Source organism: Rhinolophus ferrumequinum, chromosome 4 (genome assembly GCF_004115265.2).
Source record: "Rhinolophus ferrumequinum isolate MPI-CBG mRhiFer1 chromosome 4, mRhiFer1_v1.p, whole genome shotgun sequence".
In the NCBI taxonomy this organism is placed as follows: Eukaryota; Metazoa; Chordata; class Mammalia; order Chiroptera; family Rhinolophidae; genus Rhinolophus; species Rhinolophus ferrumequinum.
The window spans coordinates 53827235-53846350 of NC_046287.1; the positions used below are offsets into that span (position 1 = coordinate 53827235).

Here is a 19116-nt window from a genome sequence, read left to right on the forward strand (position 1 = left end):
TCAGCCTTCGCTGACCATCGCAGAGGACTGGGCCTCCGCCCTGCTGCTCCCTGCACGATGCCACGGCTACCAGGAGGCCAAAATGAACTGCAGCCTGGCACATAAAACATCGGCTCGATCCCCCAGGGCCTCACAGAATGCCGTTGGTCGAGCAGATTTTAATAAATGTCAGACTACCACCACCCTAAAAAGCAATTTGCCTTCCCCAGCTTCCGAGGCACGGAGCCCTGACTGGGAGGGAGCCCCAGAGCGAGACCCACACCCCGAAAGCACCAAGCCTTCTCTGTCTGCTGTTGGGGGCGGGGGGCTGGGGGAGAGGAAGCTCACATCAGCTGCCACCTGCCTGGAAGGACGGATCTTCTCCCCACAGGTCTTTTAGCTCAGGGACCGGGTGCTGAGAGAGAAAACCAAACAGCACTCTGGGGTCACCTTGGGGAAATCTGTGCCTTCTGCTGTGTAAGTTCCAGAGTACTCCCGCAAGACTGGGCATCCTTAGCCTCTTGGCTCCCCATAAGATTGACGTGGTGAGGGAGGGAGGAGGGCTGTAAGTGAAATGCACCCCCTGAGAGCCTCACACTTAAGCATCCCACATGCTGAGGCTAGCCCGGCACCTCTAGGCCCAGAAAGGCCCATCTCTCTAGTCAGGTCCTTCTGAGCTCACCTGACCCTCGCTGGGCTCATCACCTGCCAGTGCCTCAGAAGACGGAACTGAAAGCTTATCCCAGATGCTTCTCCATTGCCCATCTGGCCTCGCCTTTCTTCTCCTTGGAAGCTACCGAGGCCTGCAGGTATGAGAGCCATGAGCAGTGATGAGGGCCGGCCACGCTGTACCCCTCACTCTGGCCTGAACCCTCGGATCACCAGGCTGATGTGGCCGTAACATGACACATGGCGGCCATGGCAACCCACATCAGAGAAACAAGTTTGCAGCTCATCCTCTGGCCGAGTGGGGTGGCCTCATTCAGTCCTCCCTGGAAAGGAGGAAGAGGCCGCTCGCAGACTCCCAAGGCTGATACTTTTAGAGCGATGGAGGGTGGTTCTGGTCTGCCTTGTGCCAAGCAGAGAGCTGCCACCACAGGTCCTGCCCTGGCACCTACCCCCTTGCCTGGCTGCACCCGAGGCAGTGGAGGGATCATTCTCATTCTGAGGTGGCATTATTTAGGAAGCTGTTCAGCTAAACTCTCAACTAGGGGTTCTCCACCGAGGGTCCTCAGACCAGCTAAGGGCCATGGATAGGATTCAGGAGGAGAGAGAGGTGTATAAATCTAGATGAGAAAATGGCTACCTATTTACTGCCACTAACTTCCAACTGAATGTGACATTTCCCGCACTGAGCAGTGTAAGCAACAAGCCATAGCAGGATCACCAACCAGATGCTGGAATTCGGTCACCCTGAGCAGTCAGAGGGGTCGTCATCTCACATCCGCTGCTGCAGCACCTCCAAGTATCCCATGCCCACTGCTTATTTCAGGTGATGGCGGCTCTCAGACCTGCTGCTAGATTTTGTTAAATAATTCACTGATGTGAAGAAGTGCATCTATTCCTGCATTTCAATATAATCAATGCCTTTTATAATCCTATATAGTTCACATTATGTATTTAAAAATATTCAACTCCAAGGAAGGGTCCACAGACTTCACCAGGCCACCAAAGGGATCTCCAGGGGGGGGATAAAGTGAAGAACCCCCACCTAACCAGTAATGAAGCTGGTTTTTAAATTCCCATCTGTCTTCTCGCCTGTGTGTTCTTTCCCAAATTGTTAAGAACGGACTATTATTTCTTGGTCCCCTGAGTTCACCAAAATTAGCTAACTAACTTGAGGTCCCCATCCACTGTCTCCCCGTATGTTTCTGCTGTTATTAATTAATACACCCATGCAGTCACGTGTCCTGCTTTTCTTCACTTCCTGTTCAAACCTCCAAGGACACATGACACTTTAAATGCAATGTCACCACAAACAGTAAAACCAGATAAATGACATTGCTATATAAGGCTTTATTATTTACAAAATGCTAAGATGTAATACATTATAATTATTACCTACCCTATTCTGATGACCAAAAGAAGAGGCCTAGAGCACTGAAAACCAAACCACTAAGTCAGAGCTGCACTCCAACTCTAGATCCTATGTTTTCTTCCCATAATTATGTCTTATTTGCTGGGTCATTTCCCCACTGTGATCCTTCTGAGGACTTTCCAGTTCTATTTGAATAATGCCTCTCTGAGTAGTTACTTGCACAGGGCCCTGCTTTGCAGCACTGACTGACTTATCTCAGTAGTTCTTAGTTCTGGGTCTGGCTCTGCCCCAAGTGACCCCAGTAAACATGCAGCCCAAGAACGCTGGCCTGGGTTTGCTCCTAGAGAGTGGAGAGGGGCACACGCTTGACTGCTCACCAGCATGTAGACAGTCTTTCCAGCCACCTGCTTTGACTTTTTCCCTTATTTTTTCATTACAGTACTCCCCCCTTATCCATGGGGGATACATTCTAAGACCCCCACTGGATGCCTGAAACCACTGATAGTAAGTACCAAGCCATATATATATGTATGTATACATTTATACACGTATGTGTGTATATATATATATGTCTATATATCTATATGTATGTCCATACACACACACACACACACACACACACACACACACACACACACTGGGGGTGCCAAAAAAATGTGTACACATTTTAAAAGATGTTATCTATGCTCAAGCAGTAGTTTGCCGTCATCAGAAGTGTCTGGATGCTGATGGTAACCACTTTGAGCATCTCTTGTAATTGCAGAAGTCAAACGTGACTTGTATTCATCTTTTGTTATTGGTATATATTGAATATTACAATTAATAGTTTTTTCCTTTCTTAAAATGTGTATACACATAGAATTAGATATCTTTTTCTACTCTGTTAACTTGCTGCTCATATTTGTGCGTTTAGTTACAAAATTTAAAAACGAATATTATGGATATTCTATGTCTGATGAAGTTCTTTGGTTTTTCTAAAAGAATCTCTCTTCTATTTGATTAGGTTGGTGCAAAAGTAATTGTGGTTTTTGCAATTATTTTTAACATTTTAAACCGCAATAACTTTTGCACCAACCTAACAGTATATTTTCTGAGTAGCTATGTTCTCTACTTCACCCCAGAGAGGATTTTAAGAGGCTTTTTCATTTTTATTTTTTCAGGTGCCTTAGTTTTAAAGGGTTTTTCCTCCCATTCAGAATCTGGACTCATTCAGATTAACCTCAGTGTGTATTCATAAATTTAAGTTAATAGTTCTTTAAACTCCAGCAACACTAGAGTACTTTTTTTTCAGCACTTTGCGGGGGCTCCCATGCAGTTATAGTAATTCAAAAAGAATTCTGGATCAGTTTCTATGGACTATTTGCTAATAATAATAATGTAGTAAAAAGTTTCTGCAAAGTAAAGGAAACAATCAATAAAATGAAAAGGCAGCCTACAGAATGGGAGAAAATATTTGCAAATTATGTATCTGATAAGGAGTTAATATCTAAAATACATAAAGAACTCATGTAACTCAAAAGCCAACAAACAAACAAACAAACAAAAGAAACCTACAAACAATCCAATTAAAAATGGGCAAAAACTTGAATGGATGTTTTTCCAAAGAAGATACACAAATGGCCAACAGCTACATGAAAAAGTGCTCAACATCACTAATCATCGAGGATATGCAAATCCAAACCTCAATGCGATATCACCTCATACCTGTCAGAGTGGCTATCATCAAAAAGACAAGAAATTCAACAAACAAGTGCTGGTGAGGATGTGGAGAAAAGGGAACCCTGTGTACTGTTTGTTGGTGAGATTGCAAATTGGTGCAGCCACTGTAGAAAACCGTATGGATGTTCAAAAAATTAAAAATAGAACTACCTTATGACCCAGCAATTCCACCCCTGGGAATTTATCCAAAGAAATCCAAAACACCAGTTCAAAAAGATATATGTACCCTATATGTTTACTGCAGCGCTATTCACAATAGCCAAGATACGAAAACAACTGAAACACCTGTCAACAGACAACTGTATAAGAAAACTGTGGTACATTTATACAATGGAGTATTACTCTGCCATAAAAAAAGAATGAAATCCTACGATTTGTAACAACATAGATGGACCTAGAAAATATTATGCTAAGTGAAATAAATCAAACTGAAAAAGACAAATACCATATGATCTCACTTATATGTGGAATCTAAAGAACAGAAAAAACGAGTAAACAAAACAGAAATAGACTCATAGATACAGACAACAAACCGATGGTTGCTAGATGGGAGGGGGGATTGGGGGTTGGGTGAGAAGGGTGAAGATTTAGGAAGTACAAATTGGGAATCACAAAATAGTCGCAGGGATGTGAAAAACAGCATGGGGAATATAATCAATAATGTTGTAAAGATTATGTAGGGTGTCAGATGGGTATAGGACTTATTGGGGGGATAACGTCATAGGTTATATAAATGTCTAACCACTGTGCTGAACCTGAAACTAATAAAATAATATTGAATGTTAATTATAATTAAATACATATACGAGGCCGGCCTGGTGGCTCAGGCGATTGGAGCTCCATGCTCCTAACTCCAGGGGCTGCCGGGTCGATTCCCACATGGGCCAGTGGGCTCTCAACCACAAGGTTGCCAGTTCGATTCCTCGAGTCCCGCAAGGGATGGTGGGCAGCGCCCCCTGCAACTAGGATTGAACACAGCACCTTGAGCTGAGCTCCCGGATGGCTCGGTTGGTTGGAGCGCGTCCTCTCTACCACAAGGTTGCTGGTTCGACTCCCGCAAGGGTTGGTGGGCTGTGCCCCCTGCAACTAGTAACGGCAACTAGACCTGGAGCTGAGCTGCGCCCTCCACAACTAAGACTAAAAGGACAACAACTTGAAGCTGAATGGCACCCTCCTTAACTAAGATTGAAAGGACAACAACTTGACTTGGAAAAAAGTCCTGGAAGTACATACTGTTCCACAATAGAGTCCTGTTCCCCTTCCCCAATAAAAAAATCTTTAAAAAAAAAATACATATATGAGTATATATATGTATGTATATATACATATATATACACACACACATATACGAAATCATCACATTGTACACTGTAAATATATACAATTTTGTCAATTATACCTCAATAAATCTGGGGGAAAAATAGTACAGGAAAATAGGAAAGCATTTGTAACTTCTTCCTTATTGCTATGAATATCTGAGGCATATCCTGACACTGATGTGACAGTCTTCACCTGGTTGGTTTTCACAGACATTAATGTTTTATCGCGCCCTGCCCTATGCTTTGATATCACCGTTTCTGTACTACTCTCATTCCGCCGCACAACCTGACCATGGCATCCTGAGGGTGAAATGTGACCACGCCTGTGTAAGCTTGTGGTAGAAGACTCTCAGAGGGCGGGAAGTGAGCTCCTGGGAGCTCAGTCATCGAGTGGTGACAGCAATAAGCCCTGTGAGGCACCATGAGCTCACCAGGAAACGGGGTGCATGCTAGCAGGAAGCCAGGGAGCACTACTGTAACACCGCGTTAGATCTACCCGTAGCCTCCCCCTTACACAGCACCCTACATGATTTCACCCACACAGGAACCCTACAACACAGGTGCTGTCATCTCATTTTAAAAGAAGAAAACTGGGGGGGGACGGTTAGCTCAGCTGGTTGGAGCGTGGTGCTCCAGGTTGCCGGTTCGATCCCCGCATGGGCCACCGTGAGCTGCGTCCTCCTTAAAAGAGTCAACTATGCCATTGTATCATGAAAGCAGTATGTGACCAATGACCATGGTTGTTTCCCAATAAAAAATTAAAAAAAAAACAACTAAGACTTCCAGAGGTTAAGTAACTGGTCCCAAATCATAATCTAGAAATTAGAAAAGATTGTTTTTGAGCTCTTATCTGAACTCTAAAGGCTGAGCTCTTTCCACACGAACTGCAGCCTCTGTTACGTAGAAAGCATCAAGAGTTTTCATGCAGGCTAGAGGCACAGCTCAGAGATACTACAGGTTTGGTCCAGCCCACCACAATAAAGCGAGCACTGCAATAGAGCAAGCCATCATTTTTTTGCTGGTGGAGGGTCTTGTCTTCAATTTGTAAAAACCACAATTATCTGTGATGCGCAATAAAACAAAGTATGCCTGTATTATAAAAACATATCCGTGGTCTCTAAAACCATGAGGACTGGCAGGAAAACCTTCTTCTGCTGGAAACCAGGAAATGGACAATTATGTTCAACATGTAGGACAAACAGCTTAACATCTCCTAGAAACTATGGGCAAGAGGAGACTGCAGGCTAGCCAAAAATACAAAATAAAAATAGCTGATACATACGCACAAATTCATTGTAATAAACAAAGAAATGGAAATTTAAAATCTACTTGTCATTTTTCACCAACTTAACAAGGAAAATGTCAACCTAATTAGGATTCTTCTAAGTCTGAAGTGGACGAGGGAAACGGACACTTTCATGCACTGCTGGAGGGAATGTCCGTGACACTTGTCGCTAACTTCCCAGAGACTGTATCCAGAACACCCTGCACTTGTGCATGTCCTCTGATGTGCACTTCCCCTATGTTACTGATCACTGGCTGGGTTAGTAATGGATTCTCATCATAGTACCGGAGACTAGAGAACGCAACGTCTCCTAAAAAATCCAGCCGCAGGGAAATAACTCAGCCATGGTACAGCACAGCTATGGGCCACTGAGTGGGCCTGAGAAGTAATGTAGACTTTGTAACATCTGAAAATTTTAAATGCATATACTCTAGTAGAAAATTTGATATAATTTAAGTGACCATCAATGGGACATTGTTTAAATGAACTAAGGTACACCCACACAATGGGCGACTCGGCTGTTCGAAAGAATTAACTCCATATGGTGGAAAACTCACTAATCCAAAAGACTCATAACTGAATAAAGGAAGTGAAAAGAGTGCTACCACTTCTGTGGAAAGGAAAAAACAAGAAACATGTTTCTAGAGACATGTAAACACACACACACACACACACACACACACACACACACACACACACACTTTGACTGCTAAGAAATTGTAACAGCTGCTCTAGGAGAGAAAAACTGGGCAGCAGGGAACATGGTTGGGAAGGAAACATGCTTCCCATATTTGTACCTCTGAATTTCCTCCTGGGTATTTCTTTGTCTTGTCTATACTTTTCAAACTATCTGCAATGAAATACGTTCCTTCTATAATCAGATTAAAACATTACTTACATTGTTAGAGGAGAAGCAGGTACATGCATTACAGGATATACCATATACTGCTTCATGTGTAAGGAGGAAAAAATAAGAATTCCTATACAGATGGCTTATTTTTGTAAAGTGAGACATTGGAAAGATAACCCAGAAACAACCCTAACAGTTGCTATAGAGATGGGTGCAAGAAAGGATCAAGGTCTAAGTTTCTCTTCAGAGTGTTAATTACTGAACCTAACAATGTTTGACATATTTAAAAAACAGAGGCAAATCCAGGAAAGATACCATCCAAGTGGAAACAAACTGAACAAATGAGCTGCTGTATAGCAAACGGATACCACTTAGAGAAAATAATTAAACTGACTGCTCGTGTATATTCTGACCCTATATCATCTGAGGGATACAGTCTAAGAATAAAAGAAAACCAAGCCCAGAACAGGCAAATCTGCAGAAACTGAAATTAGACTAGTGATCACCAAGGAGTGGGGGGACAGGGAATGAGAGGTGACTGTTAGGATGTGGAGTTTCTTTTTGGGGGTGATGAAAATGTTCTTTAATTAGACAATGGTAAAGGTTGTACAATTCTGTGAATAGACTAAGAACCACTGAATAATACAATTTAAAAAGGGTGTATTCTCTGGTACTTAAATCACATCTCAATAAAGCTATTATTAAAAAAAGAATTACAAGGAAATCTTAAACTTTACTCAATAGCTTTACTGTTAATAGGAATACTGGTATTACATTTTTTAACTTATTTTGTGTCTATTTTAAAATAAAGCATAAAGTTGATATGCTTTTATAAGGAAACAAGATTTTTAGTAAAAGAGGAAAAAAGGGCTAAAACACAAAGGTCCTGTAATATCAAATTTTACCTGGATATTTTTAAATGAACTCAAATCATCTACATCATGAGTATGGGTTTGTTTCTTCCCCCAGCTCTGTCCCCTGAAGAGGCCTAGAAATGATGTCACTTGAGCAGCAATCAACATACCGAGTGCCCAGACCGTGGCTCAAAATTCCATTTCCCCACAAAGGCAGCGAAGCTCCTTGGAGAAATGGCAGGTCTGGGCAGGATACAAAAGGTAAACAGGGCAGAAAACAAGGATACACCCAAGACCTAACTGTGGGACGCAGGAGCCCTCTCTGGCCAAACCTGGAATAATTTCAGCACACAAAAAATAGACTGACTTGATAAAACACAGATATAAATTCTTAACTCCCTAGTGATACTGAAAAGAAACAAAGAATGACAGACAAAAACACTTCCTTTAAAGATAAATGCTAACTAGTAAATCTGAAAGAAGCAACAATTCTGTAAGAACCACTGAAATGCACAACAAAGGTGAGGCCCACCAGAGAATGCTAAAATTACAGGCCAAAAGGTTGTCGAGAACAAGATACCCAAAGGGTATCACCTCGCAGGTTCTTAGCATTCACCAAAAGGAAATAAACATCTCTACCGCAGAGCAATCTGCTGGCCATCCCCTAGCCAAGTAATCAAACTTAGCAGCACACAGACAGAAGAGCCTGACATGTGGCCCCAGACGGATGCAGTGTGAAGTTCACAGCACCACCGATCAAGTGTTCCCACCAAACAGGTTTAGCCTGAATTGAATCAGCCTTGAGACCTCACTTCCCATTATAGGAAATACGGGAGATAGAAGAATAGGTTAAATGACACCACAAATAAACAGACAAATCCAAAACGTGGGATGTTCGACAACACAGGTCTGGTCTCTTGAAAAAGTCAGTGGTATAGGAGGGAAACAAAGCAGAGAGACTGTTGTAGATTAGAACCCTAAATAGACAGTGGAATATTATTCAGCCTTAAAAAATGAAATCCTGGGCCAGCCTGGTGGGCAGGCGGTTAGAGCTCCATGCTCCTAACTTCGAAAGCTGCCTTCGAAAGCTGCCGGTTCGATTCCCACATGGGCCAGTGGGCTCTCAACCACAAGGTTGCCAGTTCAACTCCTCGAGTCCCGCAAGGGATGGTGGGGTCCGCCCCCTGCAACTAAGATTGAACACGGCACCTTGAGTTGAGCTGACACTGAGCTCCCGGATGGCTCAGTTGGTTGGAACGGGTCCTCTCAACCACAAGGTTGCCGGTTCGACTCCCGCAAGGGATGGTGGGCTGCAACCCCTGCAACTAGCAACCAGCAACTGGACCTGGAGCTGAGCTGTGTCCTCCACAACTAAGACTGAAAGGACAACAACTTGACTTGGAAAAAAGTCCTGGAAGTACACAATAAAGTCCTGTTCCCCTTCTCCAATAAAATCTTTAAAAAAAAAATTAAAAAATCCTGTCACATGCTACAATACTGATGAACCTTGAGGACATCGTGCTAAGTGAAATAGGCCAGTCACAAAAGGACAAATACTGTATGACCCCACTGATATGAGGTTCCTAGAGAGGTCAAAATCATGCAAATAGAAAGTAGAATGGTGGCTGCCAGCGGGTGGGGGAAGAGGAACTGGGGAGTAGTTCAATGGGTATAGTTTCAGTTTTGCAAGATGAAAAAGCCCGGGAGATCTGATATGCAACAATGTGAACATAGTTAATGCTACTGAGCTGTACACATAAAAACGGTTAACATGGTAAATTTTGCTATGTGTTTCTTACCGCTATTAAAATTTTTTTTTAAAAAAAGGGAGAAAATACAACATCCAAAGGCAACACATGACCCTTGATTGGATCCTGGTTAAAAAAAAAAAAACGTTATACGAGACATATTGGGACAAATGGAGAAATCAAACTATGGACTAGATAACTGATAATATAAGAAATGATCAGTTATCTAGTCCATACACCTAACTTTTTAGGTGTTTGGGTTATGTAGGAAAGCATCCCTGCATTTAGGAGTTGCATGCAGAATAGAAAAATGCCATGATGTCTGCAAAATATGTTCTAATGGCTCAACAATAATAATAATATGTATATACATGCACACACACATATAGATACACAAATACAGTCAATACTCCCATAAATACAGATAAAACAGCAATAGCACAATCATAACTGTTAAATCTATGTGGTAAGTAGATAAGTGTTTCTGTAGCTTTTCTGTATGTTTGAAAGTTTGTATAATAATGTCCATTTCCATTTATGAAAAGTTTTATGAAGCATATTTTGAGAGGAACACATCGTTGTGGTTTATTCTAAATCTGATGGGAGTAGCTTCAGTGGTTGGATATCCACCTAATGAAGTTCTGATCATTGTCCTTGTCAATTTAATTTGCAATTAAATTAAGTTAGTCTTTACAGACCCAAAGACCAAGGAGGATCAAACTGTTTTTAAAATTGTTCTCCTACCAGTGAGCTTGTTTTCCATTTATATGGAAATACACATTCCATTCTTCATCTCCACAGCACAGAATTTTTCAGGAAGGTTAAGAAGCCAGCATGCAGCAAAAATCAATCAAACAAACCCCAAAACTATACTAGATAAGAGGACGCTGGTGGTGGGACAGGAAAAAAAAGCAGGAAGGAATCTGGCACATGTGACTTAAGAAATAAAGTTGTTATCAACGGAAATGGGAAGAAAGTGTGAATCTTGGAATGCAAAGAGAAAGGCAAAAGTTCACCAAGAAAGCCGACAGAACACAGAGCAGGAGGGATGCCCGGGAGGGGGAATGGAGAAATTCTACTGTGTGCTTTTAAGACAAAAAAAGGTAATTTAAACCCAGAAATAGGAGGAGCCCATTAGAGCCCATTAGGGCCACAGGAAGAGGGGCTAGAGAACACTGGAAATCAGAGGTTTGGGATCTCATATTACACATCCGCCTTTAAGACAGGTTCAGTGAGCTGACAGCAATACAGGAGCTACAAAGAGCACATTACCTTAATAGTAATGTAGTTTTTCAGTGATTTGGACATTTTTTCTTCTTTGCCTTTCACGTGTAAATGCCCTGAAACAAAAAACAAAATTATTCCTTCTGAATTGGGTGGGAAGAGAGGGGTTCCTCCATTCCATCTGGAAGGGGAAGAAGGTGAAGTGTGCGCTTCTCCAACAGATGCCTGAGCCACAGGGCTGGGAACGAGGCCACCGCAGGGACACCAAGGAAACCTTCTCTGATATGCAAATTACCCACGTAATACATGTAGATCTAAGATTTCCCCCTAGTCTTCACCAACGGTGACCCTTCAGGAAGACGGACCCCACGGCTGCGCTTGTTCTGGGGCGTCAGGCACACCCAGCCCCACAGTGGGCGATGGACAGGTCCCACTGTTGCCTCAGAACCCAGGCGAGAACAGATGGACCGTGACTCTAACCGTTCATACTTCCCCCCTTCCTGTAACTTAGAAACAACGATCTAACTGACTCAGCACCTGAAGAAAGTACAAATCTCTGGTTTTTCACACCAGGCACCGTACAATAAAAGCTTGTTTACAGAGGTTCAGAATTGCAGAGTAGAGCTTGCAAAGTCTCTGAGAAGGATTAATTAGATTTTGTTGTGGGTGGTTTTCACAGACTTATCAAGACCTTGGTATTATTTCACCCCCATATATATGAAAAGCCAGGGGAAAACCAAAGCCATGTCAAGAACTTCTCCATCCCAGCCTGGAATTCTTCCTAGGCTGTATTTTTACAAGATTCACTTCAAAGGGAGGGCCTTTCCTTTCCTAACAGAAGATTTTTCCGCTTTTTCTGACATGACTTCAAACACAAAAACTGGCTCCAAGGCCAATTTTTCTGAGAAATGGACAAAATGTAACTTTGATATAGAAATACCACCTTGAATATGTAATTCTATGTAATGTGTCATACACAATAAACACAATTAGAATTTTTTTTAATTGACAAGATCTAGAAAACTACACATCTGACTACTTTATCTTCTATCCATTCACTTAAAAAATATATATTTTAACGTAAAGACATATGTACCCCTATGGTCACTGCAGCATTATACACGGTGCCCAAGACACAGAAACTACCTAACTGTCTTCAATGGAGAACTGGATAAAGAAGATGTGGTACATATACACAATGGACTATTACTCAGCCATAAAAAAGATGAAACATTGCCATGTGTGACAACACAGATGGATCTTGAGATTATCATGCTAAGTGAAATAAGTCAGATGGAAAAAGAGAAGAGCCATACGATTTCACTCATATGTGGACTATAAAATACAAAGTAACAAACAAACAAAAACAAACAAATTCATAGACGCAAACAACAGTATGGTGGTTACAGAAGGAAAGGGAGTGGGGGGGAGGATGAAGAGAATAAAGGGGGTTATATATATGGTGACAGAAGGGGACTAGATTCTGGGTGGTGTGCACACGATGCAAATAAATATACAGATGATTATAGAATTATACACTTGAAACTTACATAATTATTAACCAGTGTTACCCCAATATATTTAATTTTTTAAAAAAGGATGAATTCTGTGTGTCTGGAGACACTGCTGTTTCTACAGGAAAGGGCAAAGTGGAATGAAGAAGATTCAGGTGCCTTACCAGATGGTAAAAGCCAGAAGAAAACCCCTCTCCTGTTCTCTAATCAAGACCTGCTGTTTTATGGGCACCAAACTCCTCGTTATTAACTGACGGAGGTCGAAGAAGTGTGGGTGTTCATACTGCTCAGAGTTACCTTTTTGATCCCTAGATCCACAGTTCACTCAAGGGCACACTGCATTTCACCGTGTTTACTACCAACTGTGACCCAACAAGAGCGTTAACTGATGAAGTGTCTGCGGAGGGATCAAGCTCCAACTTCCCAAACGGTAAATATGGTGATGACTCGTTCCGGAATCTGAGACGGGGGACAGGAATACCTCCTTCACTGAGACACAGCTCGTCAGACCTCGAAGATTTCCTCCCCAGACAGGCTCTGTGCACGTGTACTCTCTAAGCGTGTGTTACTCTCACAAGTCCTCACGCCAAAGGGGAGAGACTTCATCTCACATGATTTCTGAAGTGAAGTGTGGGCAGCTGTCCGTGGAAACAGGCTGGGCCCCTGAGGAGCCATTTCTGATGCATTCGACCTGCCAGGCCGTGCCCACCTCCCCTTCCCCTGTGAGCACCAGCTGAAAATGGAACCAGGATCATGGGGTTTTGTCCCTCTGCTTAGGGAGTCTGTCCAGCAAGGCACATCATTGGCAGAAACAATGTGGATCTGGGCTACTGTTGAGCTCTACCCAGGGAAATGAAGTAGAATACTAAATAACAGCTCATACAACATACACAGCAATTCGGCCAGCTTTGTTTCTTTTCAGACTCCTTTAAGGCAGTACAGAAATGAGCGATCCCAGGGAAAGGAGATGCTGGTTCCTGGGGCACGCCGAAGGCACGCCGAAGGCCGCACGGTGACAATGGGTGTGCCGCCCGGGCGAGCCTGGAGTAAAGGAGACGCTGCGGGAAGTGCTCTCAGGGGCAGCAGCCTCATCAGTTTACCACGTGAAGGAACCCCCAGGGGCCCTGACGCTAAGCAGCCTACTATATATTAGAACTGGAGTGTCTCTGCATTTAATATTACTTCACTGGAAAAAAGCCAATTTCCTTAATTCATGGACTTAAAGAAATGGTGTTCGTTCATGCAGTTTTACATTTTGACTATCTGCATCGCGCAAACCTATCACTACCAAATACCCTTTATCTTTCTTCACCCCAAATACCTTAAACTGTCCATTCCATAAAGGTAATAAAATCAGTTCATTGTCGCCTTGTGACTTTTGTCAAAATTTGGACATATGAATCCTCCTGTGCATGCTGGGAAATTCCAAAATCACTATGCTCAAGATGTGGCTTGTTTCACAATCTACTTCCAAGAACACATGGCTGATGTGAACCATGTTTTTTTGAATAGTGAAATGGGAGATAGTGGTATTAGAAAATGACAGATGTATATAGTGATAATATTAGAAGTCAAAATTGGCATATTCATAATAATGGTTAGATCATACTATTTGAAATTCCTTCTAAATAGTTTTATTTGAAAGAAACTTGTATAGGACAGCACTGTAAAACATTTCCCGTATTTTTATCAGCTCGTATTCCAATTCCAAAAAGAGAGACTCATTCCTATGCAAGGAAGTTCATGTCCAAGTGACCAAAATTCAAAAACAATTTAAAAGACAACTCTTTGAGCTGATCTGTATGTATTTCCAAATGTAGTTGTTTCACCAATAAAGATGGAATTGACAGAACTGAAATAGAACAAATTAATTTGAAGTCATTACTTACCAGAATGTAGAAAGTAATTTCCCCATTGCTTGCACTGATGAAAGACTTCACACTGTGCGATTTCATTTTCATGATGTGGAAAAGCTAGATCTATCCCACCGGAATGGATATCCAGTTGACTCCCAAATACCAAACTGCAAGACACAGTGCAGAAAAAAAAAAAGAATGCAGAGCTGTGGATTCATTCAAACAACAATTTGTCCAAACCACATCTTATGTTTAATCTTTCCAGCTTTTATTCAATGAATAAAATAAATGGATCTCAATTTTCAATCAATATGCAAGATCATTTGACTGATACAAACGGAATGTGAAATTCTGTTCTAGTAACTTCATAAAATCACTAATTCATAACGTTTCCTCCTAGTAAAGAGACTTCATTCTCTTTGCTCCAGATACATGGTTTTTAAAAACTTACAAACTTACCTTTTCTTACTTTCAATAGGTAGAGTTTAGTGGTTTTCCAACTTTAACAAAAGAGACAGAACTACAAAATCAAGAGAATTTTTAATTTGGCTTTTGAAAATTTAACTATTTAGTAGTCACAGGAAAAAAACAAGGTAACAATTTAAAGCAATGCACTTCAGCTGTCAGCACTGCTGCTGTAACGCCAGGCTACACGTTCCTGGAAAAGCTCAGATCCTACAAAACTGCTCACTAAAACTAACAGGGCAGATGGGGACAGTAAAGCTAGCCAGGCCACTCAAAGCCTGTGCAACTCTCACAGGGCACCTGCCAAAACAACCTGTACCAGCACGAACAGTCCAGATTGACTAGCAGCTGCTTCGGAGGACGTTAAAAATGCAAAATCAATTAAAAATGCAGCAATCAGCACCGTGGAAATGCTGGTTTGTGGTGCCTGGGGTGATGAGGCCACCTCCCCCAGCGGACAGTGAGGCTAGAGTACAGACCTTCGTGAATTTTCTAAAAATGGTTAAAAATAGACATTTATAAAGGTGCCATAACCTCGCTGAGGTCCCTTCCTGTGGAAGGCTGACTCTTTTTCCCGTGGCTCCCCGACTCCAGAAAAACCCATGTGTACCAGTTGCGCTTTAGCTAAGCGACGGTAGAGAAACTCACTGTGGCTGAGCGAGTGGTCCATTATTGTACATCCTTGGCATTGGGTTTAGAGAATCTCTTAGAGTCTTTGAAATTCAAATGTTGTAAAGAAGAGTATGAGATGGGAGGGGCCAGGATTGGGAGAGCATAGGGACCTCAATTGTAATGAGTGACTCATTTTTACAAAGATCCGAAGCAAATATGAAAATGTTAAGATTTAATAAAGCAAAACTGTGGGTATTCATTATATTAGTCTATTTTTTTATTAGTCTCTATTCTTGGCTGTATATTAGATCTATTTTAAAATAAGAGAAAGTTGAGAAGGAAAAAGTCTATTTTCATTATTTAGATTTCAACAAAAATAAAATATTTAATGGAGCCATTAGATTTGAAAGGTATTAAATGCTTTCTACATGCTTTAGAGAAATTATTTGAATCTATAAAATAACTATCTTTTTAGAACCCAATGTATATCCCACATGCTATTAAGCCAATAAGTATTTATAAATCAACAAGTGTTTATAGTATGACTGAGAGCTAGACATAGTTGTTCTCAATGAAAAGTTGGACCCGTGCTTCATAGTAACAAGAGTGTGATGTTTCAGGAATTCCTGGATGCGTTTCCAGATGGGCCTCACAGACATCACCATAGGTGAGGGTAGCAGGGGCAGGTGTGGTGGAAAAGGGAGAATGCCTTCTGGGTCTTCACTAGAATGACCAAATTTGGATGCGGAGGTCATGGAGGATGAGGCTTTCCAATCTGGTAGGACGGGGTAAACCATATGGGGCTGAAAACTAAACCAGTGTGGGGTGAGTGCATGGGGCAGTGTTCTTACAGGACATAATTACCCCTGCTCACACATACGTTCATACCCAGCCAGAAAACAGCTCCACGACCCTTGTGAGGGTGACTGGGTTTATCCATCTTAAAATGTGGGGTGTAACTAGTAGCTTGAAATGTTCACTTTAAGCATACGTTCTTTATGTGTCTAATTTTTAATACTACTTGTTATAGTAAACATCTGCAGTGAACTGAAACACATCAAATATATCAAAATCTATGAGTTAATACAAAACTAGAAAACCCCTCAGCTCCACAAATAGGAAATATGCACACAAGGTTATTCACTGCAGGTAATTTGTGAGAGCAAAATATTGGAAACCAGCACATGCTCCTCCTTCACAGGGTACTGGCTGAAGGAACGATGGTCCAGCCACACAGGATAGCACCATGAAGCCGAGAGGCAAACGATGGAGACAAATGACACAGGGAGTTCCCGGGATAGACTGCAAAGGGAGAAGAGACCGAACAGGACAGCGGTGTGCTGCCTTCTGAAACACACACACAGGCACACGCACACAGGAAAAGGGACATCTGGCCACAGGCAGAACCATGGTCAGTGCCAAAGGAACGGTCTGCAGAGATCAAAAAGAAGGTGGAAAAGGCCCCAGCAGAGATGCCGATACCAGAAGAAAGTTGTTTCACAGAGGCCACGGGAAGAGCAGGGCATCAGCTGCGAGTCACCGAGCAGGTCACCAGTGACCTCAGGGAACCAGAGTCTGTAGGGCTGCCTGGGATGAAAGCCAGGCATAGCAGGTCACATGTAGCCGGTGAGAAGAGAAGCAAACAAAAGAGAGGGTCGCTGGAGGGATCAGGATCTGAGAAGGACCTGTGTTTGTGGAGCTTCTTAAGACAGAAGCGTCCCGACCATGCTGTTGCCCGTGATGAAGGGCTGGTGGAAAGGGCAGACGGAAGACTGAGGAGGAGCCAGACACGGGGAAACGAGGTGACGCTCGATGGGATCTGAACAAGAACCAGCCTTGGGGGTGACGGTCTGTGGACTGAGAGAGCAGCTAAGAGGAAGATGGTTCAGTCCCCTGTCCCTGGGGCTCTGCCCTTGCCCAGGCCCAGCTGCAGTGTTGGTGTTTTCCCAAATTCACTAGGCAGACAGAAGAAGGCAAGCTGGAACTGGCTTGTAGATGATGGGAAATCAAGAACTGAATTGTAAAGCAGGATTTTCTACTAAAAATAAACCAAGTGCTGATTCTGGAAAGACAAATATGCCATGTTTGTTTTGCTTCCCTTCTTACAGCTAGACCTACCAGAATGGAGCGTTAAGCTTTCTTCCCTATCCACGGGAAGGGCAAACTTGCCCTATCTACGCCCTCTGCTGACCAAGCCAGGCATTGCTCGAGCTTTCACAACACAAACAGAAGAATCGTGGAAAACCTTACCTTGAGATGGTGGAACATTCGATATGCCAGCCTGGTCTTCCGTTTCCCCAAGGAGAGGCCCAAAACATCTCCTGGGGTTTAGCTGCCTTCCAAAGGGCAAAGTCACTAGCATGCCGCTTGTCAGAATCACCTGCCAATAACAATTGGTTGATCAACAGGAGAGAATCTAGAATGGGCAAACCAACCAAAAATAGCCACAAAACTGAGATGCAGGAGGCACTTCCCAAAAATTCTGTTCCTTCTTATAAGGAACCTCACATTTCCCATTCTTATGTTTCTCTCTTTCCCTACATGATGGCTAGAAGGACTACTAAATACTTTTACCACCTAAAATATGCCAGAAGCATGAAGTCTATCAGCAGTGAGGTCAGTTTCAGTATGAATAATGAATGAGCCAAGATTTCAAATACACACATAGTGGTGCTTCTTTTTGAGGGGTGTCCTGAACTGAGCACTCTCATTCTTCCTTATTTTGTTTCATGAGAAAGCTGTTATTTATCAATAACTGAGTTTCAGAGTAAATGTCAAAAGAAATCATATAGAGCGAAAAGGAAAATTACCAGAGTGTTGATCACATTCAAAAAGTAAGAAAGCTCAGAAGAGGAAGGTTAGGTTATTGTTGAAGGTCATACAGAGCACCAGAACTGGGCTCTCCTTACATCCCAAAACTTGTGAATGGATAAATAATCTGTGGTCCATCCAGACAGTGGAATATTATTCAGCACTAAAAATAAATAAGCTATCAAGCCCTGAAAAGACATGGAGGAACCTTAAATGTGTATTAATAAGTGAAAGAAGCCAGTCTGAAAAGGCCACATACTGTATGGTCCCAACTATGCAACATTCTGGAAAAATTAAAACTATGGAGACAGTAAAAAGATCAGTGGTTGCCAGGGATATTGGGGGGATGGAGATGAATAGGAGGAGCAGAGAGAATTTTTAGGGCAGTGAAACAACTCTGTATGATACCATAATGGTGGATACGTGTCGTTATACATTTGTCCCTACCCATAGAATGTACAACACCAAGAGTGAACCCTAATGTAAACGATGGACTTTGGGTGATAACGATGTGTAAATGTAAGTTCATCACTTGTGACAAATGTCCCATCCTGGAGACGGTCACAGTGGGGAAGTCTGTGCATTTCTGAGGGAAGGGGGTAAGTGGGAAATCTCTACCTTCTGCTCAATTTGGCTGTAAACCTAAAACTGCTCTAAAAAAATGAAGTCTGTTAAAAAAAAAAAAAAGAGTGTTGCTGATGATAAAACGTGTAAGTCTGAGAAACTCCTCCTCTGACTCCATAAGGCACACGGCCACATCCCACAGGCATGGATGATCTAGTCTCCTGTTCCCGCCTTTCAGCAAGGGGGCAGGATACTACTGAGTGAAAGTAACAAACACC

General features: G+C 42.4%; 1 protein-coding gene across 3 annotated transcripts in view; it reads right to left on the reverse strand.

Annotated features, from left to right (window-relative positions):
- CARS2 (cysteinyl-tRNA synthetase 2, mitochondrial) overlaps positions 1-19116 on the reverse strand; it is a 42300-nt gene that overhangs the window by 7944 nt on the left and 15240 nt on the right. For all 3 annotated transcript variants that reach the window (XM_033103758.1, XM_033103757.1, XM_033103759.1), the window contains exons 7-9: positions 17714-17843; positions 14420-14553; positions 11065-11132 (exon numbers count right to left, since the gene is read on the reverse strand). In XM_033103758.1, coding sequence (XP_032959649.1) covers positions 11065-11132; positions 14420-14553; positions 17714-17843 — 332 coding nt within the window. The remainder of the gene's footprint in view (positions 1-11064; positions 11133-14419; positions 14554-17713; positions 17844-19116) is intronic.